Source organism: Sorex fumeus, unplaced genomic scaffold, assembly GCF_029834395.1.
Source record: "Sorex fumeus unplaced genomic scaffold, SorFum_2.1 ptg000086l, whole genome shotgun sequence".
NCBI classification, from domain to species: Eukaryota; Metazoa; Chordata; class Mammalia; order Eulipotyphla; family Soricidae; genus Sorex; species Sorex fumeus.
In genome coordinates this window covers 41,933,642-41,954,368 of record NW_026606143.1, presented here as the reverse complement: position 1 = coordinate 41,954,368, position 20,727 = coordinate 41,933,642, and the positions used below count along the sequence as shown (strand labels likewise).

The 20,727-nt window shown below is 39.5% G+C and overlaps 1 protein-coding gene across 3 annotated transcripts in view; it reads right to left on the bottom strand.

The window, feature by feature from the left end:
* Positions 1-20,727, bottom strand: part of MID1 (midline 1) — a 179,600-nt gene that overhangs the window by 67,420 nt on the left and 91,453 nt on the right. For all 3 annotated transcript variants that reach the window (XM_056131273.1, XM_056131272.1, XM_056131274.1), the window contains exon 3: positions 14,517-14,612. In XM_056131273.1, the coding sequence (XP_055987248.1) occupies positions 14,517-14,612 (96 nt within the window). The remainder of the gene's footprint in view (positions 1-14,516; positions 14,613-20,727) is intronic.

Here is a 20,727-nt window from a genome sequence, read left to right as displayed (position 1 = left end):
TGCAAGGTAAATGCTTTACTTGCAGTACTATCGCTCCGGGCCACAGGAGATGCATAACTCTTAAGGAACAATTTCATGAATTTTAATAACCCTTATAACTAAAAGCTTATCAAGATATAAAACCTTACTATCACCCCCACAATGTACCCTCTAGTCCCTCTACCAAACAATTCTCAGCCCCGTAGGAAATCATTACTCAGTTTTTAAATCACCAAATTCTTGAAACATTTTAACTTAATTATAAAGGTAAATTTCAATTTACTTTATAAATACTTTAAATAAGTAGCAAAGTAAAATTAAAACTCTACCAAGTTAAACCATTCCAAGTATTTAAGTGGTTCCTAGAAATTAAAATAAATGAAACTTACAAATAGTGAAATTCAAGTTCTCTTGAACATTTCAATACTGGGTTGAGTCTTAATTACTTTACACTTTCATCTTATAAACACAGATCTAAACAAATTCGGTGTTTTGCATTGTAATCTCAAAGCTAACCTGTAAAATTTTGGTAGTATGTCAGTCATAATCTCTCAAATCCAACATTTCTAAATTGAGATACAAAATTTGATTCGGTGTATGTTGGATGTTAATTAGGTCCTCATTCTTTTTGTTTTGTTTTGTTTTTCAACCAAACCTGGAAGTTCTCAGAGATTTCTCAAGAGACTGTCCTCAGGGACCACTCCTGGCAGAGCTAAGGGGACAATTTGGGATATCAGGATTGAACCCAGGTCAGCTGCATGCAAGGTAATCACCTTCTTCATCTTTATAGAACTATTCTCTGACTTCTTGGGAATGAACCTCAATATTTTTTTTTCTTTTTGGGTCACACTCGGTGATGCACAGGGATTACTCCTGGTTCATACACTCAGGTATTACTCCTGGCAGTGCTCGGTGAACCATATGGGATGCTGGGAATCGAACCTGGGTTGGCCACATGCAAGGCAAACGCCCTACCCACTGTGCTATCACTCCAGCCCCTGAACCTCAATTATTAAATAAAGCTAGTAGATAATTTCAACGAAGCTGAGGGATGTGACTCAAAGGGTAGAGAACATGCCTGCTTGCACAAAGCCCAGGCTCAACCCCCAGTGCCTTCTCTGTTCCCCCTCCAATTGATGATGTAAGCTAAACTTTTTACATCAGCTTTCAATTAAAGACAAAGGAATAAAATACAACCATGAACCGACAGGCAATGTTATCTGCATGAAAAACTCAGGAATCTTCTTCACGGGGGCAACTATGAAGGGGGGTGGGTTGATTTTCCCTCCCCATTTCAATAGAACCCCAGCAGCCGAAAATCTCCAGAACCCAACTGCACAGCCATGCTCAAGGCCACTCTCCATAGGCATGGGGGAACCTGCAGAAAAACCCAAGTATGCAGGACCGGTGACTGAGATCTCCAAGCTTGCTTGGAACAGGATTGGGCCTCCTCCCACACAGCCCCCCTAGTTTTCCAGTAACTTGGCAGTCACACCCACAAACTGCCCCTGGCGTAATGTAATCTCATCAAAGGCGAAGATCCAGAGACTATGAAATAAAACTTCTGGAAAAGAGTGACACAGAACATCCTGGGCATGTGGCCACAAATGCAGCGGCGCAACCTCTTATATTCTTATATACCAAAAGTAGTGAGCATTTGTTTGGGTTTAAGATATATGTTATTAATCTCTTATACAAGAACCCAAATGGCTCCATTATGAAATACAACAATCTTCACACACTTTCCTCTTATGGTGGTAGGAAGGTGCACGATGGTGCGATTGGTGTTCGAATATTATCTGTAATGATCTACTGTGAACAACTTTATAAAAATAAAATTAAATTTAAAAAAAAAGAAAAATCAGGAATGATTTATATTTTGACACTTGGCTACTTAACATTGTTCCAAATTCTTAAGACTGACTTCCAGGGGCTGGAGCAATAGCACAGTTGCTAGGGCGTTTGCCTTGCACACAGCCAACCCGAGTTCATCCAACCCCAGCATCCCGTATGGCCCCTTGAGCAAAACTAGGGGTAATTCCTGAGTGCAGAACCAGGAGTAACCCCTGTGCATCGTGGGATATGACCCAAAAAGAAAAAAAAAGAAAAGACTGACTTCCAGTCACATTTCTACAGGCATATGAATGACACTGACCTCAACAGGCTACTAAGATCATTAAATCAGGCTACAATAGAAGGAACCTGTCACAAAATCATTGTTTTTGTTACATTTAACTAAGCACGACCACTTTTCCTTTCCCTGCAGTACAGTTTATGTCTAATATCTGCAATGATGGACAGTACACCATCTTTCCAAGTCATATGTGAATAGATGAAAGGCTTCCTTGAACTCAGTATAGCCCAGTTCGGTCTAGGCCTCATCAGAGAACGAGGCTACTATCACCATAGATATGTGTAAACCTGATGTTCCAACTAGTGCAAATCCTTGTAAAAGCACAGTTAAAGTGCTGCCATAAATTCCTAGGCTGGGAGTGACCTCACCTGGTCGTAAAAATCTTTATTTGTGTCACTCCTCACTGAGTCTTTTACATTCTGTGGTAGCCTCAAGCTTGTTGAATCGCTGAATTTAAAAATTCATATTTTTGCCTCATGTAAAAATAACCAGTGCTACAATTGAGCTCTTGTTAATGAACATTTATATGCATGACTCAATTATTTTGCTTTGCAGTCTGAAAATTAGAACAAAGCTCTTTCGTTTTCCCTACAATATTGAGCAATTAAAAATAGAAGCCAGTGGAATGAAGGTAAAGGATGAAGCGTTCATTTCTCTCATAATCTGTAATAATCTTATATGGAGATCATTTACAGCTGATTGTCTTAAGCAATTCTATAGCCATTTACTGAGAGAAATCATTTACACTCGATATTAAGACCCAGAAACAAAAGAGGTTGGTTCAGTAACAACAAGATAGATGGTCTCTGAATGGCATGAAGAAGAGCAGAGTGAGACCCAATTTTTGGCAGTGACTTCTCCCTGGGAGATTATATATTATAATGCTTTCCCTTGGATCCATTCAACTCCCACCATGTCAGGTGGAAGCTGAGGGATAGTGAAGGAAACTCGTCACTCTGGAGGAGGACTTGGTGCTGAAGAGAGGAAAAATGAAATGCATGATACCCTCTCAGCAAAACCACAGTGTCTAAAGGGAAGAAAAAAGAAAAAGAAAACATCTGTTATCGAGGCAGGCTGAGGGTCGGGTGGGAAATGGGATGTTGGTGGAGGGAAGTGGATACTGATGAAGGGATTGGAGCTGGAAATTTCGACCATGAATAACTTTCTAACTTTGTAATTCCCAGTGATTCCATTAAAAAATAAAATTTATACATAAAAGGGCCCATTTTGAAATTTGTCCTAACCTTGTTTTCCTTTTAGTTTTGATTCACACCTGGTGATAACCAGGGGTCACTCCTGGCTCTGCAGATGGTAATCACTCCTGGCTGTGAGTTCAATTGTGAGTTCAAACCCTGAGGGATGCCAGGGATTGAACTCACAACAGGTACAGGCAAGGCCCTATCTGCTGTATTTTCTCTCCAGCTACACAACCATTTTCAAATTTTTGTGTCAAGGCAGCAACATCCCTGCTGCTTTGGTCAGGTAGGTAAGTATTTCAAGGCAAGGAGTTTATGTGGAGAAACTACAGTCAAGTACACCACGAAAACCACTTCTCTCTTCACTTCTCTTGCTCAGTCCAATCCCCGTTCTCCCTAAAAAGGACCATTATGTATTAGAGGGACTATCCTCAGAAGTACAGATAAAATACCATGCTTATTTATATCATATATATAATCCAAGTCACATGGTAAGATTCTGAATATGATCCAATAGGTCATGCCATTCAAACTGAAAAGGCACAAGAAGAAAGGTGCTTGGTCATGCTTTAAAATAATATCAAGGTGAGACTTGGAAATATCACTCTGAAAGTAATTTCAAAATGCTGGAAGATTTTCTTTTGATATCATCTCATTATTCCTCACAGAGGTAATAGGATCCAGTGGCCTTTATGAGTCAGCTTTTAATGCAAGAGTATTGAACCTTAGAAGAGACATTCAAGTATGTACTGGAAACTACTTTAATAAACAGCTCAATTTAACATGGAGATAATTTGACTTCATAAGCTGCCACGTTTAGTGAAGTCAGTGAAATACACTGGATACACAGCCATTATACACATGTAGAATAAAAAAATTGGTCTTTACAGGAAGATGAAGTACAGTGCACCTGAGATGTTTGCTTTTCCTTTGTTTTAAGAATCCTAAGATTTGAACTTGGCACTCAACCTTTACTGTGGTGGTGTAACACTGTCCAGCTTCTAAAGGCAACTGTATTTGCACTATCACATTAGTGTCATTTTTGGTGACCACATCCAGTGATGCTTGGGGGCTGCCAGCAATTTCCAGGGGGCCCTGTGGTAAGGGATTGAACCCAGGGCCTCATACATGCTAAGTATGTGCTCCATGGCACAATACCTTATCTCTGGTACCTTATTGTCACTTTAGCACTGTTGACGAGAGAAACGGATGCTATACATTGCCTGGTATGCTTTAATGAGGCCTAGAGTCTCACTTCAGACCTTGAGAACATTCTCAGAGGGGCTGAAAAGGGAGGGTGAGGGGGTGGACATGACCATTATTTGCAAGTCACAAAGGATTATGACTTTGGACATCTACCATGGGTCTCAGCAGCTCACGAATGGGCCCTAATCTAATAGACAGCCTGGACAGTTGCCCACTAGACACCCATGGCACTGCTTGGGTTCAGATGCTAAAGTTCACCTAATGTCTCAAGACCAGCATTTCTTAATCATGGGCCCTATGGCCTCCTGTGGGCCCTCAGGATATTCCAAGGGGGTTACAGGACAAATCATGTAAATCATAAGGGGCATAATATAAAACTAGGGGGTATCCATCCCCCTATCACCCATCCATCTAACATCTTAAACTCAGGTGTGTGGATGCAGTGGGCTCTTCACCCTCAGCCAGCCTGAAGTCCAGTCTCCAAACAAAAGTAAGCCTGGACCCTCAGCATTTTGCCCCCGAACTACCCTTCATGATGTTCTTTCAAAATATCTAACCCCAAATCACTTAAATGCTCTAGCGTCCACGCAAAGCTACTTCAACTATAACCTGTATTAGAGGTACCAGTGAACCCAGGCCTCACATTTCTACACCTCTCTGTAACTCACTGTAACATACAAAAACAACGTAACTGTAGAGGCAAACTACAAAACAACACACAACAAACAACTCCAAACTACAAAGGTCACAATGGTAAAACAGTACAGAAACTCACCGGGCTTAGTGAGTGAAGTCTCTAGCCCAGATAAACCAAACAGTAATAATGAACTTTATAACCTCTCGGATAAGAAATTTAGAATGGAGCAGTTAAGAATGTATAAGGAGCTCAAAGAAGCAATGGAACACACTGCCAATAAAATATAAGAGGATATGAGAGCAGAAATAAGGAAAATACAAGAAGAAATGACAGAGTTGAAAAACTTGCTAAGTGAAATGAAAACCTCACAGGAAGGCAGCAGAGTAACAACTGCTGAGGACAGAATCAGTGAGCTCCAAGATGAAGTGCAGAAAATCTCCAGACAATAGCAGAAGATGGAAAAGAGTCTCAAAATAAACCAACAGATACCAAGAGAAAATTGGGATAAAGCCAAGAGGCGATCATAGAGAGAGATCACAGTCCTCCCGTTATTCATCAATTTGCTCAAGTGGGCCCAGTAACATCTCCATCGTGAGACTTGTTGTTACTGTGTTTGGCATATCGAATACATCATGGGTAGCTTGCCAGGCTTTGCCGTGCGGGAGAGATACTCTTGGTAGCTTGCCAGGCTCTCCGAGAGGAGCGGAGGAATCGAACTCGGGTCAGCCATGTTGGCTGTGTGCAAGGCAAACGCCTTACCCGATGTGCTATCGCTCCAGCTCAGCCAAGAGAAATAACAAAAAATAATTGGAGTGCCAGAGGGGTGGGAAGAAAACCCTGATGAAGAAGAAATCGTCAAAAACATCATTGATGAGACATTCCCAGAGCTGAAGAGCACCAGCTAAAAGGAATCCAAATAAAAATCCTCCAAGAAACATCCTAATCAGAATGACAAAAACCAAAGGTAGAGATAGAATACTGAAAGCAGCAAGATCAAAGAAGGAAGGATCATCCTTAAGATTTACAGCAGACTTGCTACAGCAGTAGCAAGGGTAGATATAGTGGGAAAACCTCAATGAAAGGAATGCCTCACCAAGAATAGTTTACCCAGAAACACTCTCATTTATACATGAAGAAACAATACACAGGTTCAAAGACAAACAACTCAAGACCAAAACAAATTCAAAACCATGGTTACAGGAAAATCTAAATGGGCTACTTTAAGACAAAAAAGCCCCTCAAACACCCCCAAACTTTTGCAGAAATATGGGACAAAACCCCATAACAATAATCTCTCTCAATGCCAATGGGCAAAGCATACCAATTAAAAAAGTCAGAGTGGCAGGATAGATGCAAAATTTAAACCCAACATTCTGCTGCCTGCAAGAAACACATCTGAACAGTCAGAGCAAACACGCACTCAAAGCCAAAAGCTGAAAAACAATTCTACAAGCAAACAACTCCCTCAAAAGACCTAATGTGGCCATACTAGTATCAGACAACATAGACTTCAGACGGAAAAAGGTTACAAGAGATACTGAAGGTTATTTCTTATTGATCAAGGGATCTATACATCAGGAAGAACTCACATTCCCAAATGTATATGCACCTACTGAGGGATCATCAAAATCCTTAAGACAACTGGTAATAATCTTGAAGAAAGACATTGATAGCAACACAATAATAGTTGGAGATTTCAACACTGTTTTGTAACCTCCCAATAGATCAACCAGGCTAAAGCTGAAGAAGGACACAATTTATTTGAAGAAAAAAAAGGAGAGCGGTTTTAACACACACACACACACACACACGACATTTCATCCCCCAAAAGCTGAATATATATTCATCTCCAGTACTCATGGGGCAATCTTCAAGATAGACCACATGCTGGACCACAAAATGTATCTTCATAAAATTGAGAGAATAGAAGCTATATCAATGATCTTTTCAGACCATAACACACTGACAATAGAAGTGAATCATAAATACCTGGAAATAAAACAGCTCACTACTGAACAACAAGTGGCTTAGAATGGAAATCAAAGAGAAAATCAAAAGATTCCTTGAAACAAATGAGAATGAAGACGTGAATTATGAGAACTTATGAGACATGGCAAAAGCAGCGTTAAGAGGAAACCTTATAGATCTGCAAGCATTTCTCAGGAAGGAAGAGTGAGCCCACATAAGTAATTTAATCTCACAGTTTAAGATCTTGGAAAATGACCAACAAAAGGAGCCCAAACTAGGCAGGAGGAAGGAAATAATAAAACGTTGAACAGAAATTAATGAGATGGAGGCCCAAAACACAGTCCAAAAGATCAATGAACGCAAGAGCTGGTTCTTTGAGAAAATAAACAAGATCGATAAACCACTAGCAAGACTTACAAAGAAAGAGAGAAGAACCCTAATAAACAGAATCAGAATTAAAGAGGGGATATTACAACATAAACCACAGAAATGCAAAGGATCATCAGAGATTACTTTGAGAATCTTTATGTCATGAAACAAGAGAACCTCGAAGAAATGGATAAATTCCTGGACTCCAATAATCTCCCAAGGCTAACCCAAGAAGATTTGGAATACCTGGACAGACCAATCACTATTGAAGAAACTGAATCAAAAGTCTCCCCCAAAAGAAAAGCCCCAGACCAGATAGATTCACTAATGAATTCTTCCAAACCTTTAAAGAGGACCTACTCCCAGTCCTGTTCAAGCTATTCCAGAAAACTTAAGAAACAGAAACACTTCCAAACAGTTACTATGAGGCAGATATAACCCTGATACCAAAATCAGAGACACCACAACAAAAGATAATTATAGGCCAATATCCCTGATGGGAGACAGACACAAAGATCCTCAACAAAATACTGACAAATAGAATCTAATAACGAATCAAAAAGATCATACAACATGATCAAGTAGGATTCATCCCAAGGATGCAAGGATGGTTGAACACTCGCAAGTCAATTAACATAATATACCATATCAATAAAAGATTAAAACCATCTGATAACACCAATAGATGCAGAGAAAGCATTTGACAAGAACCAGAACCCAATTATGATGAAAAAAAAACTCTCAAGAAAATGGGAGTTGAAAGAACTTCCCACAGAATAGTTAAAACCATCTACCACAAGCCCACAGTATGCATTACTCTCAATGGGGGAAAATTAAAATTAAAAGACTTCCCCCTAAGATCAGGGACAAGACAAGGTTGCCCACTCTCACTACTCTTCAATATAATACTGGAAGTACATGCCATAGTGGTTAGGCAAGAAAAAGATATCAAGGGCATCTAGATAGGAAAGGAAGAAGTCAAGCTACCATTATTTGCAGATGACATGATATTATACTTAGAAAATCCTCAAGATTCTATAACAAAGCTCCTAGAAACAATAGTATAGTATAGTAAAGTGGCAGGTTACAAAATCAATACTTAAAAGTTCATGACTTTCCAATATACAAATAATGAAAGAGAAAAGATATTTTTAAAAAAAATCAAGTACTTCGAATCAGCTTAACTACAGAGGTGAAAACTACAAAACGCTGCTTCAAGAAATAAAAGGGGACATGGGGAAATGGTGAATACCCCGCTAATGGAACAGAAGGTTTAACGTCATCAAAATGGCAATACTTCCCAAACTATTGTACACATTCAGTGCAGTCCTTATAAAAACACACATGACTTTCTTCAAAAAGAAATAGACAAAACAAAATTCATATTGAACAATAACCCCCCCCCCAGAAATAGCTAAAGCAATTCTTGGATAAAAGAAAACGGGAAGTACCACCTTCCCCAACTTCAAACTATACTACAAAGCAGTATTAATTGAAAGAGCATGGAATGGAAGAGACAGACCTGCACACCAATGAAATAGAGTTGAATATACTGACAGAGACCCTTAAATATATGATGACTTAATCTTTGACAGTGGAGCAAGGAAAAGCCTCTTCAACAAAAAGTGATGGGAAAACTGGAGAGGTACGTGAAAAAAAAATACACAGACCTCTGTCTAATGTCAGACACAAAAGTCAGATCAAAATGGATTTAAAGACCTCAATATCAGACCTTAATCCATAAGGTACATGGAGGAAAACTTAGGTGGAATCCTCCATGACATTGAAGGTGTTACTGACCAAACAAGTAAAGCAAAAATAAACAATGGGACTACATTAAGCTAAGAAGATTCTGCCCCTCAAAAGAAACAATGACCAAGATACAGAGACAGCCCACAGAACAGGAAAAATTATTTACCCAATACACATCAGATAGAGGGTCAATATCCAAAGTATTTAGGTAGAACTTTTTAAGAAAAAACCCTCCAGACCCATAAAAATGGGGAGAAAAAATTAAGAGAAACTTCCTCAAAGAAGAAATACAAATGACAAAAGGAACATGAAAAAATGCTCTACATCAGTCATCAGCAGAAAGATACAAATCAAAACAACAAAGAGAAATAACCTTACTCCACAGAGACTGGGACACATTAAAAAGAACAAGAACAACCAGTGCTGGTGCAGGTTAGAGGAGAAAGGAAATCTTATTCATTGTTGGTGTGAAAGCCAAGTGGTCCAATCTTTTTGTAAAGACTGGGCATTCCTCAAAAAATTAGAAATTGAGCTTCCATATGACCAAGAAATACCACTTTTGGGACTATACCCAAGGGGTGCAAAAACACACAGAAGAAATAACATCTGCACTTGTACGTTCATTGCAGCACTGTTCACAGTGGCCAGAATCTGCTAACAATCCAAGTGCCCAAGAACAGAAAAGTTAAAGAAACTCTGGTACATCTACACAATGGAATACTATACAGGTGTTAGAAAAGATCAAGTCATGAAATCTGCTTATAAATTGATGGACATGGAGAGTATAATGCTGAGTGAAGGAGAAGGACAGACATAGAATGACGGCACTTATTTGTGGGATATAAAAAAAACATAGTATGAGATTAATCCAAGGATAGTAGAAGCAAGGGCCAGCACGAATGGTCCACAGTAGGAAGCCTCCCTCAAGGTCTGAAAGGGCATTTGGGATAGAGAAGCTATCAGTAGGACAATGATGGTTGAAAGTGCTCACTCTGGATAGGAGATGTATTCTGAAAGGGGATAAAAGTATGAAACATGATATCCTCTCAGTATCTGTATTGCAAAACATAATGCCCAAAATCAGAGAGAGAGAGAGAGAGAGAGAGAGAGAGAGATACAGACAGACAAAGAAAAAAAGTGCCTGCCTTGGGTGGGGGGTTGGCAGCTGTGGCAGGAGGGATACGAGGGATATTGGTGGTGGGAAATTTACATTGGTGGAGGGATGGGTGTTTCCATAGAAAGAGACCTTAGCCATAAAACTGCACAACAAAATTAATTTAAACTTAAGAGTTCATCTTTCTTTTAACCCAGCACATTTTCCTTTATTTGAAAGTTTATAATTCAACATTTTCAGGACATAGGGAATGACAGAGAAAGTCATCTGTGTTGCCAAATCAATATTTGCCATTTATTACAAGCTACATCACTCCTTTCATTCCCCATTTAGAGAACTACAAAGTGAAATCTAATTCCCAAAGACTCTAAGATTATCAGTACGAGAGAAACTTTCCATTAAAAATTCTAAAGGGAGCTTTGAAAGTGATTATGGGGAAAGAAAGATAGCTCAAAGGGCTGGAGCAAGGGTTTGCCTGCAAGGGCCCTGGATTCGACCCCTGGCACTGCATGGTCCCCCAAGCATCACTAGCAGTGACCCCTGAACAGTGAGCCAGGAGAATAACATGAGCACCTCTGGGTAGGGTCCAAAAACAAAAACGAAAGTGACTCAAAACAGGCAACATAATTCCAGGAACCAACGCCAGGCCTTTGAGGAAGAAGCTGGATCAGAGCAGGTTCTTGGAGAAACTTATCCAAGACAGGAGTTCAGTTGAACTTTTAGCTTCTCTGAACCACTCTGGGACTAGGTCATTCTTTCCCAGTTTTTCTTTACTATCTTATTGATGACTTATGATTCCCCAGATGAACATCCATTGCATGGTTTGGGAATGTTCTTAATTCACAGAAGGTGTGTGATTTTTAGATTCACCAGTGATTCTCAGTATCCATCTTATTAATAAATGAGGTCCATTGATTTTTTAAAGAAAAAATTTGGGTAGTGGACAGCATGCTGAAGACAAATATTTGAATTAGACTAAGAAACATCAAGCTCTGCAGCTGACACAAATTTTGGTCATTTCTCTTAGGCCTACACAACAAGTTGCTACAAACTCATCCCAGAGGGAATTTTCAACTGTACTCCTTTTCTGAAGATAACAAAACATACTCATTTTTCAGAATCCCAAATGCCACAAATATTATTTAGGAGTAAACCTGGAGTTGTCCTTGCAAAACCTCTAAGTCTGCGGGTGTCTCCATTCTCTAGTTTTAAAAGAGATTTGCCACTTACTATCAAAAAGCCAGTTCATTCACTGACCTTCCTTTAAAAAACAAGTTGTGAAAACAATGGATAAGGCATGGAGGACCTTCAAACTCTTTTCATTCTAGAGAGAAGCAGAAGTGAATCCCAGGAAGGAGGTGTGGGCTTCTAAGGATGTGGCATTTCCTCAGGAGTCCGTGGGAATTCGTTGGTTTAATGTCTAACAATTGAGAGTTGCCTCTCTGCTTGGAGTTTTTTGAAAGCTCCAGCTGGCATGGGGAGTATTTTCCCCAGGAACACTCAGAGCCAGAGTCAAGGACACCTTCAGGAAGAGGAAAAGGAAGAAATAGAGTCTAAGAACCTAGGATGTGACCCAGGAGATTCTTGACCCCTGCATCGATTTCAGCCAACCATCCTGGTGACTAATATACCTCTGGATTTTACTAGCATCGTGATGTTTCCCCTTGCATGGGTAATCAGTTGAAACTTGACAGACACAATATTTTCTGTCAGAAATACCACTTCCTAAAAACAGTGATGTCGCGCTCTCTTATTGGGTGTTGTGGTTTGCAAAAGAGGCAAGAGGGAATGCTCTGCCACAGAAGAAGGGTGGGATAGGGGGGATAAGGAGTAGGAGTGATACTGGAATCCATGGTGGTGGGAAATGGGCACTGGTGAAGGGATGGGTGATCATTGTATAATTGAAACCAAAAAAATTAAAAAAAAAGGAAAGAAAGGAAAAAAAATACAGTGATGTTGGCTGTAACTGTGAACATTATCAAGGTCTTCAGGGTCCTTGAACTCTCACTAAACCTTCCGATCAAATCAAGTTCAGATTCGATATTAAAGCCTACCCGGCTCCCAGCTCTCCCAAGCTGCTTCCTACTTCTCCCTGTCACACATTTTCTATTTCAACAGAACAAACCACTTGCTTTGTGTACATACACTCTTCAATTTCCATTCCCATGCTTTGGCTTGTCTCGCAAGCAGTGCCTTTCCTGTTGGAAATATCTCAGTTCTCAGAAATTCCAAAGTATATAGCTCATGCCTCTCTTTCAGTCACTACAGCCATCCACTTTACCTTGGATAGTGCTTACTCTATTGTCCTAGTCAAGACAGTCAGCAACACTGGGTAATGTACTTTGTAACACACACACATGGTGTAACACACAGAGGACACTCTATATAAGCAAAATCAACAGAGTAACTGGCATGATACTTTAACAAAGAATAATAAATGATCACAGGAAAATTTAAAACCTACATTCAGATATATCTGTGTAGAGATGGTATAATAGGCCCCTTGCACATGGCCAACCCAGATTTGATTCCTCACACGCCTAAGGATCCCCTAAACATCATGAGGTATGATCCTTGAGCATAGAGTCAAGAGTAAGCACTGAAAACAGCCAGATATGGCCCCCCAATATAAGTAAACCAACTTCTAGAGGAATGTATGTGTTCAATTGTAAATCTGCTACAATCAGTTCAGTAACTGCTTTATTTAAAAGGGTTTTAGGTCAACTAACATAATACCCAGTTCTTTGAAATAAAGAAAATCAAATCTGCCTGTTTCTTGAATGACATCATTTGAAATGACTGATTATAAAAGTAATTTTACATCATATTAAATGATGAAAAATATTAGTATATTTAAGCCACAGTACTATTGCATTAGAAGCAAGACAGTTGTTCTGAAATCACTTTGGGCCATAATGGAAACCAGACACTAATGCTTTAAAAAGTCTGAAATTGAATTAAATAATCACCCAATCAGTAAAATATTTCTAAGATTTCACTACACAGTACAGATAATTACACTTTTAACTGATGAGGAACAATTATGTCTTATTGTCTAAAGCATCAAATACCATTACATAATAAAAATAAACTACAGCAAAAGGATCATTCCATTCTGTTCATTCATTTATTCCTATAATACATAGTCAACTTATCATGCCATATTGGAAAAAGCTATATTCACTATTATTTACAATGTTGTTTAATCAACAATGCTCAAAATGTTCTCTGGAGAGCTCATTACCCAAAGTGAATCCATTCTTGTAGAAGGTTACAAACATTAGCTCTTGCAACTTGCGTTGCTATCACTGAGGCATACACACTCTTGACTTAGTCTCAACACCCTGCCATTGTGGTCAATTTAACAATTTAATCTGACAACCAGGATGCAATGACTTTACATATATGACATGTGCCCACACTCCTCTTTCAGGGATATCCCAAATCCTAACTCCCAGTACCTTGAAATGTGGCCTATGAAAATAAGATTTTTGCAGATCTAACCAAACTGAAGTTGAGTTTCTACTGGAGTAGAATGGAGCTGATCTAATGTCCTGATAGGAAAGAGATTTGGATACAGACACAAGTGATACAAAGTTCGGATGCCAATGCTAACAACAGTAGCAGAGACTAGAGTGTTGAGTGTTGTAGCCACTCAGGCTAGGATTGCTTGGAAGCACTGTAGGTGGAAAGAGGCAAAGAAGAGTTCTCCCTGAGAGCAATGGGTGGAAGCAACAGTCTTGTTTACCCATACCTCCATGTAGGATTTCAAGCCTCCAGACAAGTAGACAGTAATTCTTGTTTTACAACATTCCAGTGTACAGTAATTGGGGGGGAGGTGTTGTTATTTGGAATAATTGGAGTAATCTAAGGTATTGTTATTTGTAAGTGGATTAAAAATCTCCAGTATTAAAAAAATCTTCATTATTGAGAACGCTCTATATAACCAGGAGAGCAGAGAGAAGAGTGGGGGGGGGGGGGGGGGCGGGCGCACGCGCGAATAGGTGAGATTCTCTGATGTTCTAGTGGCTTCCAATTTCATCTATCCTATGCGGTTATATTTCTGTAAGAGATTTATGTTTAAGAAAATTCTCATTTGAAAAATACAGTGGGTGAGGCTAGTAGTTTTTAATGCAAAACACGTCATACCAAGAAACTCACCTCCACATGTTGACAGGTTTGGATGAGTTTGGCCAAAAGGGTCTCCAGTTCTGTGTTCCTCTTAATAAGGTTGGTGAGATTACTCTCTAAGTTTTGCTGTTCAAACAAAAAAAAAAAGAAAATTATCATTCAGCAAACTTTTCAGACTTCATCTACAAAAATTCTCATCATCAATAAAACCTGATACATTTTCAAGAAAATTCAATGAAGGTTATGCAGTTTCAAGCATTTCAGAAATAAGCTAGATTTTGAAAAGTTGCTTTTAAATGACCCTTTCCAAAATATCCAAAGTTCATTCTTTTTCTTTCCACTTTCTGCACAAACTCAGGCATAATGGAACTACGTAATTTCTAGGGTACTTCTAGGTTTTAAACTGGAGATAAAGGAGGTAATTGGATTTCTATTCCTATATTTGAATCAGAAATGGAAATAATGGGGAATTTATTACCACATTAAATCAACTACTATTGGATTGTTAATACTGGCCAACTTCAGGGAAGGCTGGGATCAGTCCCACAGAGGAAAATTTGTTCCTGCTATTGCTGAAAATATGGCCATTTGTGGATATTTAAATGAAATCTAATCATGCAGATTTACTCACAGGGCATTTTATTGTACGTGCTTCAATTGTTTGCCTAGCAACCTCTCAATGCCAGAGGATATTATAGATTTTACTGATGAAATTATCCAAACTGAAACTGTGAATCTATATTAGGATTTTAAAAAAATCAGTGATGAGGGACCTACTAAGATAAAAGATAATACTCCCAAAATTACAGTAACTCACATATCAAATGGTATTATTTGATGATAGATGATTTTCTGACTATGTGGATATTCGCCTAGATTTTGAAGAAATTGCTAATGACTGCGCTTAACTCAGATTTCTAAGGAAAGTTACTATAGTAGTCACAAATGTTTTAATTGCACATCTCTCACTAAAAACATCTTGGGTAAGATTATTATTATGCAGGAGCAATAATACAGTGGGTAGGGCATTTGCCTTGCATGCAGCTGGCCTGGGTTCAATCACCAGCACAACATATGGTACCCGGTAGGAGTGATGGACTGAGTACAGAGCCAGCAGTAAGCCCTGAGCACTGCTGGGTGTGGGCCAAAACCAAAACAACCAACCAAAAACCCATCTCAGGCAGTATTGTTTATTTGCAAATTATATGTGCCTTAATATTGTCAATCTATATATTAAATATTAATATACCTTAAAAAGATTCCTTTAATACTACACTTATTCTCTCATTATTCTGTTTATGAATGTAAAATTAGAGGCCGCCAGAGAGCTACTACAGGGGCTAAGGTATATGGCTTGCATGAGGTCAACCTCAGTTCAATTTCCAGCATCACACAGTTGCCCTGCTGAGGTGGGGATCACTAGGGTGGTTAATTCCCAGCACCAGAGGACTTAATTCTTGGAGCCTAACATTAAATCTCTGGTTTGATTGGCGGTGAATTGCTGGGAGTGGCCCTGGAGCTCATTTAGCATTGGCTAGAATGCTAATAAAAGGAATCTAAAGTTAAATCTAAAGTTAATCCCTACTTTTTCAAAAATCAAATTTAAAGTTCCTTACAATGTTTGTTCGATCATATTTTCAGCCATAATTCAGTAAGCATTCACCATTGTTTTTCATTCTGCATGCTATTCATCTCTTCATAGAAGTCTTTACTGAGCTTCCTACTTTAGGTCAGTATTTGAGAGATCAACTGAGGAAACCAATATAAAAATATATACTCCCAGAGTTGGGAAAGATAGCCCAAAGGGCTGGAGTGCATGCTATGCTGCATGCAGAAACCCTGGGTTCAAGCCCTATTGGCATATGATCACCAAATACCACTGTGAGTGATCCTCTGAGCACCACAAGTTGGGGTTCAAAAACAAAGATACTGGGGCTGGAGCAACAGTACAGCAGGTAAGGCGTTTGTCTTGCATGTGGCCGACCTGGATTTGATCCCCCTTCATCTAATATGGTCCCCTGAGCACCGCCAAGAATGATTCCTGAATGCAGAGCCAGGGGGAATCCCTGAGCATCGCTGATTTAAAAAAAGCAAATAAATAAAAACAAAAAAAAATACCTACTCCCAGTTCACAAGGAGACAGCTGTGCATCTGGGAGAGATTATACATAAGAGAAAGGAAAGAGAGGGCATCCTAGAGATTTTTTAGAGAACAACCCGTTAGCTGCAGCTGGAAGGACATGAGAATTGTCAGTGAATGAGAGTGTGAATTTTCTTAGAGGATGGAAAGAAAGGGGAGGTGAGCTTGGGGAAAGAATAGAGCGATATCATATGCCAAGAAAGGGGAGGTGTGAGAAGGCAAAGGATTAGGGAAACTGTGTTTTAACATAGAGAGTTCCACAAATACACTGAATGCAAGGAAAAACTGGGAATTTTAAGGAAATAGATCTAGGACTTGCAAAGCCATCGATGAAAAGGGTTTGCAGAGGGTGTTACAGATTTAAAAAATTAACAGCTTCATAAAGGTGATCATAATTCATTGTGCTGTGAAGTGTTTCCAAAACTGCTTATTCTACTTTCCAGAATTTTATATTCAGAAAGATATGTTCACAAAGAGAAGAACTTTCATTAATGCTTAAATGCATAAACCAGAAGCAGAAAATTGTCCTTGGTTATTCTCAGACAAGTTATACTTCTTAATCTAGTGTTTATCCTACCGTTTAGTTTGTACTTTTTTACTTCAATGACCTCATTTTTCACCTCTAGCAGGTTCTTTATCACATCTCTTTCTTCTTGTTGAGTAATTTCCTATTCCTGTTTTCAGGATACAATTCTCCCTTCCATAATCTGAAGAGGACTCAATATGCTTACTTGAGAAAAGGCAATTCCTTATTTCCTTGTGTTTGCTTAACGCTTCCCGAGAACCTGATGTTATCTGTACCTTGTCAGTTTTTGTCTGACAGCTCGTCTAATGTCAACTTTGTTCCTTGTTCTGTGTTTTGGGGACCTGACATGCTGCAGTAAGGGGAGGTGCCTGCTGTGGTGTTAGGGCTTTGGTTTGTTTCCCAAGACTGGGAATTCTCACACCACCCTGAGCCACAGAGACAGAGCTGGCTTGCCTCCGCACCTCTGTTTCCTTTCCCAAGAATTCTGTCTGGCTTCGATGCCACAGCAAGAGGGAGGTACCCTTTGGGACCAGGGTGTTGAACACCAGGAGTCTCCAGGTGTAGAAGGCAGTCAAAGGTCCCTGAAATGTGCAAGATACACCCACAGCTGAACCTCACCTCCACTACTCCTGTCGGCCGCGCGACATCTTATTATCTCATTCCTACTTTGGACAAACTTGCAGGCTATCGAATGTAGCCTGCCCACAGGGCAGAGTCTGGCAAACTCCCCGTGGCCTACCAAATATGCCAAATACCAGTAACAATGATGGGTCTCATTCTCCTAAAGAGCCGTGAATATAATCTCAGGGCTAGGATGAAAGAGACGTTACTGGGGCCTGCTCGAGGCAATCGACGATTAACAGGATGATGAAATGATGAAATGAAATGTACTTCTTTCCAGTTCCACTTCTTGGTGACTTTCACTGTATAGTTAAACTTGGCCCATATGCACTTTAAAAATATTTTATTTGCAGGGATGGAGTGATAATACAATGGGTAGGGCACTCTCTTTGCACACAAATGACCTAGATTTGATCCCCGACACCCTATATGGTCCCTTGAGCACGGCCAGGTGTGACTCCTGAGTACAGAGCCAGAAGTAACCCCTTAGTACCACCAAGTATGGCCCTCGAAACAAAACAAAAAATATTTCATTTACAATTCTCACATGTTCTGAATGAGAAGGGACAGGTTGTGTGTCTCTTTCATGGGGCCTTGAAGACAACCAAAAAAGGTTCAATTTTTGACTTTGAAAGACTTAAAATATATCTCAAATCAGAATATTTTAAAAGAGAAATATTTCTGATTCTCGCCGAAAGGAATGCAAAAAAAGTCAGAGGAGAAAACCAGATAGTGATATATGTGCAACTTAATCTCATGTTTACATATATATACATATATATAAAATATATATGTAACTTTCTTCCAAAGCTCTTATCAACAAAAGTCAAGAGCTTTTCTATTGTTAGAGTTAAATGAATTGCAGCTACAAGGCATATCATGACCAGAGAGGGAAGAGAACACTTTTTGAAGCCTTCCATTATTTAGTGTCCTAGACTTCCATAGGACTACTTCATGGTATGATTGCCAACTGGTTTTGGTATGTTATTCTTAGGGAGTTCTTTTACTTTTCTATTTGGCTGATCTTTCAGGACAGGAAATTTCTAGGGAAATACATCATCTCCCTGTTTAGATTGTCATAGGTATGAGTTTTCTGAAGCTAGTCGGCCAAGGAGCCAAATAAATACAATCTAACAAACTTAGATTTTACAAACATCTGCTTGCCTCTCCCGCCTGTTATTAAGTATACATCATGTATAAAATCTGTTTTTAATCATCAGATCTGTAGACTAAAGCCCATGGATTAAACATATTGCCCATCTAAATCCGTTTGGGTTATTCCAATTTAAATAGTACAAGTGTTAGTAACATCCATGTAGAATTACAAAGTTACTTAGAAATGTAATACAGGTAAATGTGTGGCTCAATCTTGTTTCCAAGGGGTACAAAAGAGGTATTGCCATTTTGAAGAAACCCCCAATAAGCCAAACACACAGAACTACAGAACTTCTGTGAAGGTTTTCTAGAATTTAACTATATCACTAACATCTTATGTAGCAGTCTACAAAGCCTAGCTTATGGCTAGGCTTTGTACAAAAGAGCAGTAATATTTTTTGGCATGAGCATCTTGGGACTAAGTGAATATAAGTATCGACTTCCCTAAGGATATGTAAGAAATTCTACAGAGTACAAAAAAAAAGAGTTCAAGTTTCCTGTTCTCACCTCAAGCTGTCAATGTATTTCTACCTTCTGGAGAAGAGCCCTGTAGAAATCCAAGGACTGAGGCATGAACAACCATTCATCTATGACAAGGAGACTGTTTCCACACAGCTCCATCCTCTTGAAAAAAATGACATGGGCTCAGTTTTGCCCTCCATAAGGCGTAGAGAGCGATGAACCTACTTCTCTGTGCTGGTATGAAGATCAGATGAGAACATGAACATACTGTGCAATCTATCCAAATGTTGCTTAAAACAATGAATTATAGGATAAAACATTCCACTGGGATTAGTTCCAGACTTTCTAACCTCACGTTTCCAACTGACTCATCACCCTTTTTCCCCTAAAAACACCTTTGCCTTTTGATCCCAGAGTGTTACCGGAGCACAGACAGTGGAGGCTGGGGTGTTTGGGAGGACACAGGGATGCCCCATGGAAGCAGCCCTCAACGAACAACCACTGACTGTTGTGCAGTTTCCTGAAATGAACAGTGCAGTTTCCTCACCTCCTGGGTGGGAGCACTTCGAGTTGTGTTGCCGAAAACCCCTCCGAAAGCCCCACTGGAAGTCCAGGTGCCCACCCCAATAACCTGCTGGTGATCACACCCTCCTCTGTTTCCTTCCCTTCCTTCCGGCTTTCCCCCTCCCTTACAGCTGCTTCCTGGCCCACTTCTCAATTCCCTTTCTCTGTCAGGCTGAATTTCTAGGAGAACTCAACAAAAACCTTTCCACCAACATCCTCATCTGTTCTTTTCAGGATTTCTTCTTAAGCGACAGAGCCACGCTAATGAAGGTTTTCTTTCTTTTCATATATTTGAAAACACACCAGATCAAATTACCTTATCCCCATCTTCCCTCTTTATAAGTCTAGAAGTCACTTAGCATCCAAATTCCAAGTACCTAAATCAGTTCAGTCACTAGAAATACAGCACAAGTCACAAACACAAATACCAACTGAAACTTTTCTAACTGTCATGGCAGCAAAAGTCAAAAAAATGCCTTTTCAGCAATTCTGACTGTTGTGGGGGAGAAATTCTAAACAATAATGGTGCATTTTTGTTGAAATAATGAATGTAATCAATGTAGAGAAGAGTTAAGTGGAAATCACCTGCCTCACAGGCATTGGGAGGGGTGGGAGAGGGGTATATTGGGGTTCTTGGTGGTGAAAAATGAGTACTGAGGAAGGGAGAGGTGTTTGATCATTGTATGACCGAGACTTAAACCTGAAAGCTTAGTAACTTTTCCCACAGTGATTCAATAAATAAATATAAGAAGAAAATAAATAAATAAAATTATG